Source organism: Mytilus edulis, chromosome 3 (assembly GCF_963676685.1).
Source record: "Mytilus edulis chromosome 3, xbMytEdul2.2, whole genome shotgun sequence".
Taxonomy (NCBI): Eukaryota; Metazoa; Mollusca; class Bivalvia; order Mytilida; family Mytilidae; genus Mytilus; species Mytilus edulis.
This window is the reverse complement of record NC_092346.1, coordinates 44,487,384-44,506,459: the sequence shown is the minus strand read 5'-3', so window position 1 is coordinate 44,506,459 and position 19,076 is coordinate 44,487,384. Positions and strand designations below refer to the sequence as shown.

Sequence of the window (19,076 nt, the reverse complement as noted above, 5' to 3'; positions counted from 1 at the left end):
CAAGTAAAGTGCCGTCATTTTGACTATATCTGATTATTTTCAACAGTAATATAATAATTACTTACTAATAATTTTTCATAAACAATAACTATTATTTTGCATTTAAACTAATTAATTGAATATTTGTTCTTTATTTCAAATCAAAACAAAAAATAAATAATCCGCTATCAGGGCAATGAAATCTCAACATATTGATCTGTTTCCAGTCCCGTTAGTATAATAGTCCCAGATAGTGATCATTTCTATAAAAAAAAAATAGTTCAAGTTTCTTGTTACTTACATCAGTATATGTTTTCTGTGGTTTAATTGACAGGGCATTGTCAAGGAATGACAGCAGATTTGTAATCATTGGGATCAGCAAGGGGTAACCTGTTTTTCCATCTGTAGTTCTACCAAGACATAGTCTGTATAATCCCATACAGGCTTCACGTCTTACAAATGGCTGAAAAAAGAAGAATAATTAAAAATCCTTCAACAAATGGATTGTTATCATAATGTTACATCAATTTCTAAATGGAAAATCATATATTTGAAACACCCAGCCCTGTATCAAAAACATTTTATAATAAATTAAAAGTGTGAAAAAAATTAATTAATCTTGAAATAACAAACAATGTATTCATTCAAGACTACATTAATCAATGCTGATTGAAATTGAATATAATAGATTAAATGGTATTTCTTTGGCAACACTCCTTTTGCGTCAATTTTTTTTTCTTCAAATGTATCAATTGCGCCAATTTTCGAAACTCATTTGCGCCAATTTACCTGAACACATATTGATTGTACATATTAAAGATTAATATATATTTAGTATCATTTTTGTCTGAGGGGAAGTCTTGCACATACACATGAGACAGACCCACAAAAGTTAGAGCGTCAAATACTACGAACAGCATGCAAAAGAAAAGCTACAGAAAATATATCCGAAAGATCAGCTAAGATCATATGTTCGGAGCTATTCCATCATGAAGAGGAACATCTACAGAAAAATCACTTGAAGTGCATAAGACAGTCTATGTACAGAGAGAGAAGATAACTGTTCCCTGCCCAACCAAAAAGTTCAGTAGAATTTCAAAAAATTTAAGTGAGGTATAGTGATCACAAATAAAGAAGAAGAGTTTGTTTTAGTAAATGATATTGACAGTGGCATTGTTATTCTCGGTTGTGAAGCTAACTTGAAATTTCTTTGTATGCGGGGCAGAAGATGTTTTTGCATGCAATGCATGGATTCAGGAATGGACATTTAATTTATATTCACTTTTAGATTGCCTTTTGCCTTCTAAATCAGGAAACAGTAATAGAAATTTTTTTCTGTGTTTAAGGAATGTTTTTCTTTAAATTGGCGCAATCGCATATTTTATTTTTGGCGCAATTGATACCATGTAATTTTTAAACAGGTGGCGCAAACATAGCATTAGAGAAAAAAAGTTGTGGCGCAAAAGGACGCATTTTTGGCGCAAACAGATCTCTCCCATTTCTTTATACCTCAGGTGCTTCTAACGTCAGTCGTTTTAACCAAGGAACAAACTTTGGTGATGAGCACAATGCCTGTCTTACATTATCACAGGAGTATGTCCAGGATACCAGAAATGACAGGGAATAGTGAACAACTGCAAAGAAAAATAATAACATAGTACTAGTCACTGTCTGTTTGATATAAATGCATGTGTGTAAGAGCTACCAGTAACAACAGGGAACAATGCCTGTGTGATAAAAAATATCCATTTATATTCTATATCCATAAATCTTTCTCCTATTAAAGATGCTTGGTTTTTCTTTCTTTTTTGTTTAGTAAAAATTTATCTTTCTTAAAGTCATATGATACGAGTGAGTGGTGAAAAAAAATGTTTTTCCAATTCTTGAACCAATGCATGTATATATCACAAACTAAATCCTCTGTGCACGATTTTATCATTATTTACGCAAATATATCGTATAATCGTCAATTTTTTTTCTCTCTCTGTCTGTTATGATTTAACAAATATGGCTGCTCATTAAATGCCGTGTTTTGAAGCCGAAGTTTACCGATTGTCACCTTATAGTAAATAAATAACAAAAAGCATGGGTATTGAGCACGTGTTTAACATGTACAATCAGATAATTGTTTATTTTAATGACAGATCCATGCGTATTGCGATCACCGGATTTTTACGAGGAGGGTTACGCTCAGGTCACTATGCATACAGAAAATATGTCGGCGAATTGCTTCCTGGAAGCAAGCAATTAAAAATAAGTAAACTTCTTCTAAATGTGGACAAATTAAAGAATGTTCCTCAGAAAAAAGTATATGTACAAAAGTTTTATAATGAAAACTATCCATTTAATTATAAAAAACAGATGCATATTTTTTTTTAATTTGAGGTTTCATATGACTTTAAGGTAGCACAATACAAAGATTTTTTCACTCCCAATCAGACAACTTTAAACTGATGTAATTCATTTCATCCTTCTTTATATTTAATAAATGAGGTACCAAAAGAAAGAAGAAAGATTAATCTTTCAAATTGTGATAATTTCATCATAATGATAATTATTACATAATTAATTATTATGTAATTAGTTGCTATATTGTGATGTCTACACTTGAATGAATTTAGCTTCTTTGTTCTTCATAGCATCCCAAAATATTTTATAGATTCTTGTACAACACAGCTTGACCTCCAAACTGTGTCTCAGATTTCCAAAAACATCAATAGAACAAATTTTATACCCAATTGAATTTGGTGGTCTCTTATGAATTGATGTTGCAAATTTCATTGAAGATTTATGAGAGAATGAAATGCAATAGGAAAAATCTGAGACAGTTTTGGAGGTCAAACTGTGTTGTGCAAGAATCTATAAAATATTTTGGGATGCTATGAAGAACAAAGAAGCTAAATTCATTCAAGTATTGACATCACAATATGGCAACTTATTACATAACAATTAATTATGTAATAATTATGTCATAATGAAATTATCACAATTTGAAAGATTAATCATTCTTCTTTCTTTTGGTACCTCATTTATAAAATTTAAAGAAAGATGAGTGGAATTACATCAGTTTAAAGGTGTCTGATTGGGGATGAAAAATCTTTGTATTGTGCTACCTACATTTATTCACTTAAATAGTATTTCATAGACACTCTCTTATTATAACTCCCTCTTTTTATTTTGTCCCTAAATGGATCATCCCCAGTAAAACATACCTTCAGCTCTTCCCCATGTTCCTGTATGGATGGGTCCAGATTCTCTAGGTACAGCAGCATCATATAAGATTTGCATCAGAATACTCAAACCTGTGTCTATGTTCAACATGGCCAAGGTTGACTGAAAGAACAACAAATGTATTTCAACATATTCAATTCAAATGTTCAGAAAAAATATAATATAACCAAAAAGTCATTCAAATATACCTTGATTTTTTGGTATGCTGGCTTGCTGTCTTATTGATAGATGATCAACATTTCCTTTTATTCAAACCAATATTTAATCAGTTGACTGGATTCTGTAAAGGTTTTATAGAATTCAACCTATGAAATATTAAGATAACTAACCTTATTTAACCTTGGTATAACAATCTTTTCATTTCCACCTTTCCGTTTCATTTTCCGTCTAGGACTTTCATAGGTTTCAAATACATCATCATGTCCGGCTTCAGCATCAGATGAGTCAACAGAAAACTGACTGATTAGTCTTAACAGGTAGGCAAGACATTCCTGGTTCCACTGTGGGTTCAATGTAAAATAATGAAAGCATATTAGAAAGACATTCAATGTTTCCACTGTAACAAGTTCAAGGTAAATCAATATGTAGCATATTGTAAAAAAAATTAAGCTACTTTTAAAAGTGTCCAAAACAAGAATATGTGTCCATGGAACCAACCCATGCTCAATTCATTATATCACATTTCCATGCTCAGTGAACTGCTAAATCTTGGTCCAAACTTTAACTTGACCACAACTTGATTGTAAAAAACTACATTATGGTGACTTGAGAAACACCAGTATCACTCAGATTACAATTCTACCTTGACAGGTAAGTTTGTATTTAGCCTATAAAATACTTATTTAGCCTTGAGAATTGAAAGGTCAGTTTATCCCATTCATACAATAGAAGTTGATAAATTTGGCTTCATGCCATTTACCTTGTCCAAAATTTAGTTCACTTTATTGTTATTGTGATATTGTTAAAGTACAAAAGAACCCTATATTCTGACCAATACTTAAAACTTTGTGCATCTTGATTTAATTGTTAAAAATCTGTTAATGTTGAATTTTTGGGGTTATTTTCGGCCTTTTAATTGAATATTTCTTTACAAGGTGATTTTTTTTCAGTTATAAAAAAAACTATCTGCTTGACTATTATAGAAATAGACAATGCTTGCAGGTTATCTTATAACACTGTCTTGTTTTGTGTTTACACCAAATCTGACAGATTATTATTTAGTTGCAAAATATTTTAAATGAGATTTGAAACTTTTCTATCTTTATATTTGCATTGAAGGTTAAACTAATCATAATGTGAACAAGAATGAAGGAAACATCTTGGTCCCCAAAAAAACCATCATCAACCAGGATATATAATTTCACATATCAATTTATTATACTAATATCAGTTGAAATCTCAAGCCACTGCTTTGCATGTTAACAATGTAGGTCATGTCCCAACAGAAAACTAATAAATATGACAGTACAATGTACTCTTAGCACACACACATAAGATCACTGTGAAATAGACATCTAGGGCAAGAAACAGTCAGTTATACCAAACCAGTTTGACTAGATGTCTAGTTTAAAACCAGTTTGACTAGATGTGTCCCAAATTTTGACAATTTAAATGACATGAGGACCTGCAAGGTTTTTTTTAATATCTGTATTCTTTAAATTTTTAGGGCATTTTTCTTTTAATAGCCTTAAAAATAACTCTCATTCTGTAAAATTCTCATGTAAATGATTTTATTATTTAGTCTTTCTGTTACAAGATTATTTATCAATTTTGTACATTGATCATTATATTATCAGTATTGCATTACAGTTACCTAAGTTACCTTTTTATTTTGCACAGTTATTTTTTATACTTTTGCACCGCTTTAAATTATTCTCTATTCTTTATTTTGTTGTTAATTTTCTCTATTCTCTATTTTTTGTTGCTATTACATGTATTCTCTATTCTGTAAACCCCATTCTGACCCTTATAGGTAAACTTCTATTGTATGAATGGGATAAACTGACCTTTCAATTCTCAAGGCTAAATAAGTATTTTATAGGCTTAATACAAACTTACCTGTCAAGGTAGAATTGTAATCTGAGTGATACTGGTGTTTCTCAAGTCACCATAAACTCAAGCTTTATCCTGATCAGTACACTGTTATACCTGAGACAAAACCCTAATTTGTAATAGATACCCATCATAATGAACAGTGCAATAAGTTTCAAGTTGATGTAATTACAACTTCATGATTAACTACCTTGACTGAAAAACTTTAACCTGATACAGGAAAAAAAGATCAAGAAGTCAAAATTATTTTGCTGTATGTATAAACACAAACATATTGAGTTTTCAGAAAAATAGATTCTGTAAATTATTTATATTTTGGGTTTATGAATTCCTCATACAAAATTTCATAGAAAAAATGATTGAAAATATTATCAAATTACCTGACTCCATTCTTCATCTTCATTCGCTTGTAAACTACCAGACTTAAATACATTCAACAGATGCTTTAGTCCTCCTTTTGTAATAAACTGAAACAAATAAAATAAATACAAAGGTAAAATTAACATATAAGAATGTCCCAGTAAAACATAAATATATCAATCAACATTCAGATATTGATCAACAGAACTGTTTTTAAATTCAAAGTTCAAAGAAAAAAGTTGTAACTGAATAATCTTATCCTCCTTCTTTTAAACATATACCTCTGTCTATATAGAAAACTTCTTGCTTTTTAACTTTACTACAACAAAAGTTATTTTCTTCTAACCAACCTTCTGACTCCATATTTCTTCAGGATTTTCTGTGACATCCATTTCTGAATCAGTACTCATGATAGAATCTCCACCACCAGATCTCATCTAAAAATTAAATCATTTATATAATGAAATCAATGCTTTTATGGCAATAGATTAAAAGAGTGAATGGTGATTCAGATGCATAAAAATCAACTACTTTTGCTTCATGCCAATCTTAAAGCCCTTTCAAGTGGAAAACTGATTTTTACATTTTGATTTTATGTTGTAACACCAATGTCTAATATAAACCCTGCCACATTCTTTATGTCCCAGTCAGGTAGATCAGTGGCTCTGGTTGGTGTCCCAGTCAGGTAGATCAGTGGCTCTGGTTGGTGTCCCAGTCAGGTAGATCAGTGGCTCTGGTTGGTGTCCCAGTCAGGTAGTTCAGTGGCTCTGGTTGTTGTCCCAGTCAGGTAGTTCAGTGGCTCTGGTTGGTGTCCCAGTCAGTTAGTTCAGTGGCTCTGATTGGTTGCTATCCGGCATATTTTTTTCTTGTTTATCATAATTCAAGCCATAATTTTTCTCTTTTAATAGTTCCACATTTTATACTTTTATTGAGGATGATTGTCATACATAGCAGTACTTACAAAAGATCTTTTACGATTCCTGACTGGTCTTGACAATGTCTCTACTATCTGTAAGGAGTACATCAACTTATGAGGTCCTACAGAATCTAACAATGCATTCCATGAAGCCTTCTGTTCGTCACACTATAACAAAAGAAATATAACATTAGAAAAGGCACTGAATTCAAAAACAAAAACAAAGAGGTACTGCTAAATTTATCAAAATGATACCCCTGTCCGAACATAGAGCAATGGAAAAGTACGTGGTTACTATAGGATATCCCAAAAGTAATTTGAAAAAAATAGGTGAACAAAGTTTAAACAAATTTTTCACTAAAGTTTCCATAAATAGTCCTAATTCAAATATACTTTCCACATGTATCTATAAATTATAAAACCAATAACTTCTCTTTCGTTTTACTATAACTTCTGTGAAATTGGTATGCTTACATCTTCAGATACGATTTGTTTGAATCCCTCTAGCATACTCTGGTTAGTAGGTAATAACATGAGCAGCTCCCAGACTTTTCTAGACAAGATTCTGGCTGTTGTCTGTAATCCTCTTCTCTCCTGGCTTTCCTGTAAAATGGATTTAAAATAAAGGGAACTGATAGAATAAAGTGTATAGTGTTACATTTTATAAAATGAATTTATTCTGTTCATATATCAATGAATAGTTTGTATTGTCTATGGAATTAACAATGAGATTTTTAGACAAAGTATGAGCATATATGTTAGTTTCTCATTTGTCGGTTATTTTATCCCACTTTACAAAGCATCGCTGCTTTGGAATGCACAGATTAAATGCTAGCAAGGAATTCTGTGCAAAACTATACTACAGACATTCTTGAATTTGCAGTGAGTTTTGAGGATTCGTTCTGTGTTCATGGTATCACTGCAACTTTAAGATAAAGAATAGAATTAAAAATACTTTTGCCTTGCATCAGGCTTTTTCAATGGAGTGGTGAATTTGTGTTATATATTAGTATACCATGTCTCTTCTATTTCATCAAGTGATGTAAAACAGATCATTTAACTGCAAGATAATATTAAATACAAGTAATTACCATTTTAGAGAAGTTGAAATCCAGTTTACTTAGTTCTTCTAATAACATAAACAGTTGTTGGAAGTGAGGTTCTCTGATGAGTAATGTTACAGGTAATTTTTCTGATACAGGTGAGGGCAGGCAGGATGAGGGCAAACTGCCATCCATTTTCCTGGGAGGTCTGCTAGCTCCAACTGATACAAATACAAGCTGTAAGAAATAGTAAAGTCATAAAACAATTTCATCATATCCCATCATATCCTAGTAAAATTGCTTATTGATTAAAGTGCTTATTGATTAAGAGCTTAGTGTATTTTTTTAGAAATTCTGTTGGATTATGAAAGTTCAATTTACCTCAAATTTCTCCCATGTTTTCTGTATTATCTTTCTCATTATCATATATAACTGGTTTTTTTTTTTTGCAAATGTACATTTGTTTTCCCATAACATTTTAATTTTGGGAATAACATAGCAGTTTGACCCTATACACCAGATTATAAAAAAGAAGATGTGGTATGATTGCCAATGAGACAACTGTCCACAAGAGACCAAAATGACACAGACATTAACAACTGTAGGTCACCATACAGCCTTCAACAATGAGCAAAGCCCATACCGCATAGTCAGCTATAAAAGGCCCCGATATGACAATGTAAAACAATTCAGACGAGAAAACTAACAGCCTTATATAATAAAGGGCTGCGCTTTAGCGCATGATACGCCCGTTGCTCTTTGAACTTGTCATTTATGCTTTAAATGAATTTATATGATCAACTAGAAATATATATACAAATCAAAAGGGATGTTACATTAATATATTCACCAAAGTTTCATAAAATCCCCCTTTTTTTAAGTATAAAAATTCATTACTTAAGAAAAAGTAAAATCTAAAATTTATAAAAATGGAAAGGGAGCTTATGTCAATAGATATAAACAATTTATCAAAGTTGCATAAAATTTTGTGAAAGTGTTAGTTATTGTCCCAAAATTGGAAAATCCCCCCTTTTTAAAGCATAAAAATTCATAACACGGAAATGTAAAATCTGAAATTTATAAAAATTGAAAGGGAGCTTACATCAATAGATATAAACAATTCATCAAAGTTTCATGGACATTGGTGAAAGCCTTTTTGAGTTATTGTCCGAAGTGTTGAAAATCCCCCTTTTTTTATGAATAAAGCCCCATAAATCCAAAACTTAAAATCTGAAATTTATAAAAATTGAAAGGGAGCTTACATCAATAGATATAAACAATTCACCAAAGTTTCATGGACATTGATGAAAGCCTTTTTGAGTTATTGTCGGAAGTGTTGAAAATCCCCCTTTTTTTATGAATAAAGCCCCATAAATCCAAAACTTAAAATCTGAAATTTATAAAAATTGAAAGGGAGCTTACATCAATAGATATAAACAATTCACCAAAGTTTCATGGACATTGGTGAAAGCCTTTTTGAGTTATTGTCGGAAGTGTTGAAAATCCCCCTTTTTTTATGAATAAAGCCCCATAAATCCAAAAATCTGAAATTTATAAAAATTGAAAGGGAGCTTACATCAATAGATATAAACAATTCACCAAAGTTTCATGGACATTGGTGAAAGCCTTTTTGAGTTATTGTCCGAAGTGTTGAAAATCCCCCCTTTTTTATGAATAAAGCCCCATAAATCCAAAACTTAAAATCTGAAATTAAAAAAAAAACGAAAGGGAGCTTACAAGTTACATCAATAGATATAAACAATTCACTTAAGTTTCATGGAAATTGGTGAAAGTGTTTTTGAGTTATTGTCCGAAGTATGGACGACAGACGGACGGACGGTACGACGGACGGACGGACAACGGTATACCATAATACGACGGGCGTATAAAATAATGAAGCTCAGCAACACATATAGTATATTATATAAAATCAAGAACATTCTTAAATTTCCAGATCAAAAACTGCTATATCAAAATCTAGACTGAAATTACCTGCATATCTTTAAACTGCATTTCTCCAAGAGTTTTCTCATCCATATCTACAGTTAGTTCTTGTCCTAATGTAATCATACGTATGGGACCATCACCTAACATGGCTCCTAAGATTGGTGATAACAATGAACTTCCTTTTCCTCCTTCAGCTTGGTGTCTCTGCATCTGCTGTTTGTGTAGCCCCTCCCACCATCTGGCCACTTCTGCTCTTAATTCTGCTACAAGATCTGTTAATGACAACTCCAGGGGAGTCTGACGAAAAAATATAAAAATTACGAAATATTAACACAAATTTCATGGACTTTTACAAGAAGGAAATTTGGGTGAAAGGAATTGCTTTTCTATATTTCATGTGTGGAATGTGCACTCATGAAATGATGATTGCAGTTTATGTCATGTGCAGTGACAAATATACAATAAAGTCTAAATGAGTAAAAATAACTTTTCAAACATAAATGATTAAAAATCTGAATCTCATATGTTGCTGCTTACTTGCAAAACTGCAACTTGAAGACCTCTACAGTTTACAAGGAGTTTGAATTCATGAACCTTAATATGAACAATCTTACCTTTTCTGCCATTCCAGCTGGTTGTAATACAACACGTATATTGGCTGATGTTTTCTCCTGGATATTTCTCTGGTGACTCTGTATTCCTCTGCAATCTATTTGCCAGTTACGTAAATGGTAGGCATAACGTTTCCTGAAAGCTTCCAAATGGTTCTTCAGTAAAACTAATCCTCTTTGAATCACTAGTAAATTTGTCTCTGGACTCTATGAAAAAAAACATAGGAGAATATACATACAGTAACAGAGAAGGTTTCTATCTAGAAACATACTGCACCTACCAACTTGTACTTCAACTGCATTGTTCCCAGACAATTTTTATTCAATACATTGTATATCTAGAAAACTGATAGATGCAAAATACTCGCATGAGATTTTTTTAACAGAACTTTATATTTTTTATTGCCCTTTTTACAGAAAAACAATAGTTATTTCATCTCCAAGGATGGCCATATTTTTTCCTGTAGAAGATGTTAAGTAATACTTTTTTCAAATGATATTTCTAATTCTGTATATTTTTTTCCTTTGTATCTTTTAAACTGTCAAAATCAAAGCATGTCTCTACCTGTTATTGAATCATATCATTACTGGACTATTTCATACCTTTTCTATATCTGTAAGTGTCTGAACCAAACTTTCCATACATCTTTTGATAAACTCCTCCTCTTTCTCCAGATGACCGTTACCATAATTGATATAGTAACAATTTAATATCTGTATAGCTGTAATACTGACATCTGTATTATTGGCACGTAATGCTATAGACCACAGCTGGTCAATACCACACACCTACAAATTATATATAAAAGCATACTTAAATTGTGTTATTAAAAATACCTTCAACATTTTCATTAAAAAGATGTGCACTAAAAGTTTTGGAGAGTTATTTTTCTATTCCAACTTGTTTAGACTAGCTTGCTTAGATGTGGACACCTGATGCAAACGCTAATAAATAAACTTCACAAAATTCAGAAATTGTTACCTTTTTATAGAATAGTATCATTTGACTTTAATGAAGAATACAAATATCATAAAATTTATTGGTACACCTTTTATTGCATCATAAAAAAAAATTGACAAATCTTACAAGTGTACCTGTGAAATTACGAAAAATTATATTAAAATTTCCTGTCTTCCTTACCTCATCCTCTGACAAAGTTGTATCAAATGACGCATTAGCAATCCTAGTCAGATGTGATAACTGTTGAAACAAATTCAGCCCTGTTACACTCATATTCTCTGGTTCTAACTGGTGCATCTGTAATATAGATTTAAATAATATGAAATCTCTATTCTTGATTTAATATATCAATTTTGATAAGCACAACAAGTTTCAAATTAACAGATTTTAATGACACTTTTTGCTACTTCAATGAAAACTGTTTGACACCACTGCTTCTTTCATACACCTTACCCCTATTTGTCCGCCATTGCTGGATGTCACACAAGTTCCCGTAAAATTTTGACACCACAATGGAAAAGTGATTGTTGTATGAGGTCAAAATTAAAGAGGAACAGATTCTCGGGTCAAGAGGAACAGATTTCCAAATAGAGATAAGGTGCATTGTGAAACTTCTACTAAAATATAGCATTAGTGTGTAATGTTATTTTTTTCTCTAATTTCAATGTATAAATTCTGAAATTGTATCTGGTTTTTAGAAATTATAACTCTGTAAAACTTCAGACAACAAATATTTGAAATCCTCGAAAGAACTTTTATTCACACCATATGCATTCAAAATAATTCCATTGTTTACAATACCTAACAAAATACTGATTTTTATTTATTTTTACATTGCCAAGTTCAAAGTCACAAATACAAGAACTCATCAACCAACATTTTGTTAGCAATCAATGAAAACTGGCAATCATGAATAAAAGCTCTTTTACGGTTTTACAAATACTAACCTTTTCTAGGAAGATGTGTTTAAATGTCTCCAGTCCCATAGCATGATGATCTTTACTTTTAGCCTGATTGAGAAACCAACTTAAACATTCATCTGAACACTCAGGATCTAAAGCTACACATCTCCACAGTGTATCCACTTGCTCCAAGTTCAATCCTGAGAAGGTAAAAATATAAATAGATTGTTTGATTCAATTATAAAACCCATGTTAAAAAGGCGAATGAATTTTTTTTTATATATGCTAAGATAATCTTTCAAATCCTTAACTTAAACATGCAGCCAACACTCTCTTTTAATGTTTATAGGATGTATATTGATATTCAAAATGAAATATTTTTCCATTCTTATCAAACTGAATCGGTTGTTGATCTTCTGAAAAATTTCCATAACACAACACAGTAAATTCAGCTATAAAAAGAAAAACATTTATATATATGCATCATTGAAAATTTTAAAAATCAGAAACAAATAGCTTACATGAATAACAAATGAATAACACTTACTAAATCCATCTGGTGAACCCATGGCTGAGAACACACATGTCAGGAATGACAGTCTTACTTGTATCTGTTCTTTATGACTATATCTGTAAAATAAAGATTAATGCATTGCATAAATTACCTTTCATTAGCCTGAAATATTTGCAATTGTAAGTTAAGGAAAATAACCAAAAAAAAACATCATCATGGAACTAATATTTTATAGTATTTATAGATAACTCTTCATTTGTTAATTCATCTCACATCAGAAACTTCCAACAAATAGTTTTTTAAAAAGTTTAATAACAGACGTTTGTTTGATATCTTCTTAATACCTATATACTTTGAAGTGTCTCTTAACATATCATTACACTACCTATACTTTTGCTACAGTTAATTCAGAAATTATTGCGAGTATTTATAATTGTGATTTTGACAGAACCAACCCAAAATTGAAAAACATTATTGTGATTTCAGGAAAAGCTGCATACAGATATATGTATGAGATATGAGTAATTTTTATTCTTCCAGTCGCATTAATCCCATTTATATAAACTTTCTGAATTTACAGTGTAAGTTTCAGGTGAAATATTTTCCCTCACTTGAAGTTAAACTTACAATGAATCAGCTGGCTTTGATCTCTCCTTTATTTCTGTGTAGTGGACTAAATCTATGAAGAAATGGCTCATCATGTTCAAATCTTTCTCTGCCCACCTGCAAAACATACAGAATCTCATTGGTATTTTCATTGTGACCTAAACCATATTATTTATCATTCATATTGAAAATTTAAATTTTCATTTCCATTGCAAGAAAGTAATTTTCAAGCTACATATTTTTATGAAGAATAACAAATTTTTTGATTCAGCAATGAAAGATTCTCATAAGATAAATACACTTTTTTTTACTTGTTAAATAAGCTTACATTGTAACATGGTGTGTATCTATTCCATTCCTGTACTGCTGGAAGGAACTTAGTATCTTGGGTAGTAATCTTAATGACACAACAACAGACCTGAAAATGAAGCATATTCATATAAATTGATATTAATGTAATTAATGTAGATCTGTCTATGCAAAGACATGAACAGTGCCAAATAGATGTTTGTTTTATATTTTAGCGTTGGTTTTTTTTTGCATTGATGGCAGATGAAGGATATTTTCCTGACATTTCTTGACTCGACTCTTACTGATAAGAGCTATACTGTTTATATTTTTGAAAACTAACTCTAAATTAATTTTTAGATACATCTCTTTGTACCATTGTGTTATTGGGGTGCTGACTGTCCTGATATACACTGTATACTGCCAAGAAAACTGGTAAGGTGTAATGTAAAAGCATAATCAAATATGATGCTTTATAACCTCGGTTAAATATGTAAATAGTAATACTGATAATAGTAGAAAGATATTGCATAAATTGATGGTACATTTTCTTGAACAGAACATTTTGCATACACTGAATGAAGTTAGTTCTTGTCACTTTTAAACCATCATAACTTCTTATGCTTACATAAAACATTAAGGGTGTGAAGTTATTTAGTTTGTACAACTTCACTGTTTTGAGCAAGGTGCAAGGCATGAATTTTTAAAACTTAATTTTTCAGTCAATGGATTTACATTAAATAGGTTTGGAGAAGTTTTAGAACTGCTTTTTTTTTTTTTTCGTGAATCAATGAACACAACTTACCTGTGATGAGCAAGGTTCTCCACACATGCCTCTATGAATTTCATCTTGATTCTCCTGTCAGTGGAGTAACAGACAAGTGTACATAAAGCTTTCTCTGCTTCACTGGCAAGTCCTTCAGGTAGTGATGGCTGTGGAAAAATTCAAAGATATTACAACAAGGGTTCAAGTTAATATGGGTTAGAGGTCTTGGACCTGTCTTTTCAGAAAAGGGAGTTTTCATTTATGAATTACAAAATTCAGACCTACCAAATTTTACATTCTGTTATATACAGGACCTTTGCCTTTCTTATCTAAGATTTGAATGGTCTTAGACATTTCAATAAAAGCACATCAACAGTTATTCATTGTTTCAATATACAGAACAAAATATGGTAAATCTAAGGTCACATGAAGAAATCTGATAAACTGGGCATTTGGATATCTATACCTTTTTTAGATCTTGTGGAAATTTCAATTTGATATCCATACCTTTTTTAGATCTTGGTGAATTTCAATTAACTAACAGGTTCGCCAAAATAAACCATTAATGACTTAGAATATTGTAGAGTTTATTATATGGGATGTTGAAAGCTGTGTGATGACTTCTAGATGTATATCTTGCTAAAACTATGTTATTGTGTTGCAGTCGCATTTGCTATGCACTCAAAACACTTTTGATTAATATTGAGACTTACAGCTGTTTCTTCTTGCACTAAATCCCATAATAATGTATTGCCCCTCTGGCAGACAGTATCAAAGTTAAACTCTGTATAAGGAGCCTCCTTAGGCTGTGGTCTAGCATGTACTGGACCTGTAAAAGAAACATATGGTAAGGTACTTAGTGGGTCTCATTGGGGTCTAAGCGTGACGCGGGATTGCCGATTTTTTGTAAGCGTGACACGTGAAAGTCAAATTATTGTGGCATGAAAACGGGAAATTAGGTCTTGCGGGACCCGGGAAGTGACAAAAAAATGAGAATTGCTTATGTACATAGTGTAAGCGGGATACGGGAATCTGACAAAACAGTAAGCGGGATCCGGGATCGGAACCCCCCCCCCCCCCAATGAGACCCCCTACTTACTGCATGAAAAAATTAACTGGTGAATATCTGTTTCCCCAATTTACATACATACTACATTTATACATCATTCCTATCAAGAAATCTTATCTTTTAATTATTCTTATAGTAACACCACCTTTTTATTGATTAATGACTAAAATAATTTGGTAATGGTTACATGAATAAATGAAAAGAGGTTTTTCAATTGCACATTACAAATCAATGCATTGCTATATAACTCACAAATGCCAAATGTAAATTCTCATAGGAATTTGTAATGTTTCAAGTATTATTTTTATCCAAAAATATATCTTTTACCTTTCACACCATAAGCACCCCAGGTTAACTTTAACTTACCATGTGGTAGATGGGTATGGTACATGGAGGCCAGATTTGATAAATGCTGCTGCATTTGATGTGGATTAAACTGTCGTTGAGCATTAATTTGAGCGAGTTCTTCATCACTGATGAAATCCTCTCCTTCAAAATCAGCCATGTTTTTCTCTGACTTATTACTGATCCTAGAGCTATGACAACTGCCCTCAACTTCCTCTCCGCTAGTTGTTCCTTCCTTGACAGTATCACTAGAAAATAAAAATTACAATGTCAATATGTCAGTGTCATACGTTAAAGAATAAATGGGATTAATTCTAAATGAATGATTTGAACCTATCTTTATCTTGTCCCTAACTTAGTGACCAATTAAAAACTATTTTTAGTCTTAATAAAATCATATTATTGTATTTTAGTGATCGTAACATTGATAAAAATGTTAATTATTGAGAATATTTTTAATTTTACTAGACAATGTAGAGGAAAACACATTTTTTTTTAAACAAACCATACTTGAAGTCTGTCATCAGAACTGTGTGTGACCACAATGATTTTAAAATTAACAGTTGTTGGCAACTTTCACTAGTAATATGATATTCAAATATTTTTTTTTTATATTAATCTTTTATAATCAATACAAGGCTACACTTGATAATCAACCTATGTGAATGATTATTGTTTTGTAATTTTAAAGAACAAACCCAGGTTGAGCATGGTGTCTCTTTTTCTTAGTACACTGTGCATGGATCTGCTCTACAAATTCTGAGACATCATAGATTTCTGTTTCTACAGCAGGATTCAATTCTATTTGCTCTTCTGATGTTGTCGGTTGGTCATTAGGTGGATCTTCAATCACCTTTAAATTAATTAATCTTACTTTAATATACATTCAATTCTTACATGTCTTATCGATTTCTGATATAAAACTACTCTTAGGCTGACTGTTAGCTCTTCTAATCAAATAGTCCACAAGTTTTTTTGTGATATTTTAGTCAGTTCATGCTTCTAGCTGTATGCTTCTCAATCAATTAATAAATTTGATGTTCACATGTTCACCCAGGAGGTGAGAAAAGACATAGTTTCAACAATTTTGCAGAGTAAATTAACATGTGTTCAAGAATACTTTTTTTGTGATGCAAATGCCAGCTAGATCTGTCATTTAAAGCATTAAAAGTAAACAACTTTATTTTTCTAAAATTATAATTTGAATAAACCATTGAATAAATTTGCTTTCAGAAACATTTTATTCAACCTTAATAAACAACATACCTGATCATCCATTTTTTCTTCTTTTTCATCTTCTTTCTCTGCTTTTTCAGCTTTTTCAGCTTTTTCAACTTCATCTGATTTCTTCTCTTTCTCCTTATCATCACTGCTTTCCTCTACAGTCTTAAGTTTTGAATGGACTTTCTTTTCTGGTGATTTAGGTGTTTTTGTAGTCTCATTTTTCTTAAGAGCCTGTCTATGGGCTGCCTCTAACATTTGCTTCTGTTGCTGATGATGATGTTTACGTAATAAATGTTCTGCCATTTGATATGTCATTTTACCTGCCTGTAATGCCTCTTCATCAAAGTCTGAACTTTCTTCACTCGTGTGGTGACATGGGTGTCTCGTATGGACAAGCCTTGCCTCTTTCAACAGTTCCTCATCCTCTGAATCAATATATTCCGATTCTTCTTCCTCTTCCTCCTCCTCTGACGTATCAACTGTATGACCCTCTTGATAGTGCCTCCGTAATATTGCCCGCTGTTGAGCAATGAGTAGTCTATGTTGATGACACTGTCCAGATATCACCTCAGTCTCATCTTCAACTTCTTCCTCGCTGGATTCACTCGCCTCCACCTCACTCTCGCTACCCTCACTATGTCCGTGAGGAACTTGTCTTGAATGATGCAGACATTCATGGTCCTCTTCACTCTCCTCACTATGACCTTCACATTCCTCTTCTGATTCAGCACCAGAACAGCAGACATGTTTAGGTATTCTATTACGGTTGCCTAGGTTACGATGTCTGTTTCTTCTTCTGTGTCTCTGCTGTGCCATTTTTAGTAACTGAAATTTAAAATTAGATATCTCTAAAAGACACAATCTTAAAAAAATAAGTTATAATAAAATTTTATATATTATTTTGCCATAATAATCAATTTGTATTGAGGGATTGCAAATCCATCCTTACAAGTAATTTGCAAACATCCCCAAAATATACATACTTTAGCTTTACAAATTTTAACATTATGCATACCAGCTTGTTGTACATTACAAATGAATATAATTATCAATTTATTCAAAGGGGTTAAAACTTGTTAAGTTCTAAAAAAGATTGAAAAGTAAAATAACTTCTTGCAAATTCCTGGAAATGCTAAATACAAAAAATAATAGTTTCAAAATATAAAATGTAAAATATATCCTGTTACATTATTTTGTAACGTTTGTGGAGCTGTTACCTTTTCTTTCTCTCCTTCATCTGATACTTGTATACTTTCTTCACTGCTTGCTTCATGTTTTGTCTCTTTACCTGAAAAATATTTAAGTGAACCAACATTAAGTTTTCTTTTCTTTTCTTTTAAATTCAATCTATACTGCAACTAGTTGTGTTTATTTCCTAAATATAGTAACATAGCTATATTTTGTATAATGTCAATTTCATCATGGAACACTTTCTCCACAATCAGGGGTTCATTAAGGGATGAAAATAAGTTTGACATTTATATCACGATTTTAAAAGCTATCAATGTATTAGTTTAAGTTCCAGTGTAAAAACAATATTAGGTCAATGTCATAAAAATATAAACTTTTTTGTACTCGGTAGAACCTCGTCCTTCCCGTGTTTCTCAGCCTCATACAAAAAAGTTTATATTTTTCTTTCATTGACCTAATATTGTAAATTTATACAAATCTCATATTTTCTAAAGCAGCAAACCTTTATTCAATCAAAAATTGATTTCTTGTTCAAACAATTCATAAATGAATTATTTTTGTAAATATTTCAATATAATTATGTAGCTGCCACTGTCCTTTTAAAAATTATCTATGAAAAGTAGAAACAAAACTTGTTTGAATTATTTCTTAAATAATAAAAATAAACTTTACTTGTACTTCCATCTTCCTCAGTTTGCATGGCTGGGTACTGAGTCTGTGTCGGCTGTAATGTTGTTCCACAATGATTCCCAGCACACGTACTCCATACACACTTAATCAGAGCTGACGCTACATATAAGGTCTGTAAAGAATGAGATAAATACAAAAATCAACAATGTTTTTAGTCAATTAAAAAAAAAATCTGTTTTATTTTACCTGCAAAGATGCAATGAATTAACCTTAAAATGATCAAAAATCAAAAACCGTGTTGACAAAATATAAACTAGAGGCTCTCAAGAGCCTGTATCGCTCACCTGATTCTACTTGGGTTTTTGAAATCATATAAAAAAATATAAAATTTGGCTACAAGTGACAACACAACCTCATTTATAAGGAAAGGAACATGTTTAA

At 31.5% G+C, this 19,076-nt stretch overlaps 1 protein-coding gene across 2 annotated transcripts in view; it reads right to left on the bottom strand.

The window, feature by feature from the left end:
* Window positions 1-19,076, bottom strand: part of LOC139514272 (ubiquitin carboxyl-terminal hydrolase 34-like) — a 79,748-nt gene that overhangs the window by 39,816 nt on the left and 20,856 nt on the right. For both annotated transcript variants that reach the window (XM_071303279.1, XM_071303278.1), the window contains exons 12-35: window positions 18,678-18,807; window positions 18,032-18,102; window positions 16,857-17,639; window positions 16,289-16,443; window positions 15,612-15,838; window positions 14,890-15,005; window positions 14,216-14,343; window positions 13,451-13,540; window positions 13,144-13,239; window positions 12,550-12,632; window positions 12,048-12,202; window positions 11,281-11,397; window positions 10,743-10,928; window positions 10,143-10,346; window positions 9,574-9,825; window positions 7,630-7,818; window positions 7,013-7,141; window positions 6,584-6,706; window positions 5,973-6,059; window positions 5,643-5,729; window positions 3,540-3,710; window positions 3,192-3,312; window positions 1,489-1,613; window positions 281-442 (exon numbers count right to left, since the gene is read on the bottom strand). In XM_071303279.1, the coding sequence (XP_071159380.1) occupies window positions 281-442; window positions 1,489-1,613; window positions 3,192-3,312; window positions 3,540-3,710; window positions 5,643-5,729; window positions 5,973-6,059; window positions 6,584-6,706; window positions 7,013-7,141; window positions 7,630-7,818; window positions 9,574-9,825; window positions 10,143-10,346; window positions 10,743-10,928; window positions 11,281-11,397; window positions 12,048-12,202; window positions 12,550-12,632; window positions 13,144-13,239; window positions 13,451-13,540; window positions 14,216-14,343; window positions 14,890-15,005; window positions 15,612-15,838; window positions 16,289-16,443; window positions 16,857-17,639; window positions 18,032-18,102; window positions 18,678-18,807 (3,987 nt within the window). The remainder of the gene's footprint in view (window positions 1-280; window positions 443-1,488; window positions 1,614-3,191; window positions 3,313-3,539; window positions 3,711-5,642; window positions 5,730-5,972; window positions 6,060-6,583; window positions 6,707-7,012; window positions 7,142-7,629; window positions 7,819-9,573; window positions 9,826-10,142; window positions 10,347-10,742; window positions 10,929-11,280; window positions 11,398-12,047; window positions 12,203-12,549; window positions 12,633-13,143; window positions 13,240-13,450; window positions 13,541-14,215; window positions 14,344-14,889; window positions 15,006-15,611; window positions 15,839-16,288; window positions 16,444-16,856; window positions 17,640-18,031; window positions 18,103-18,677; window positions 18,808-19,076) is intronic.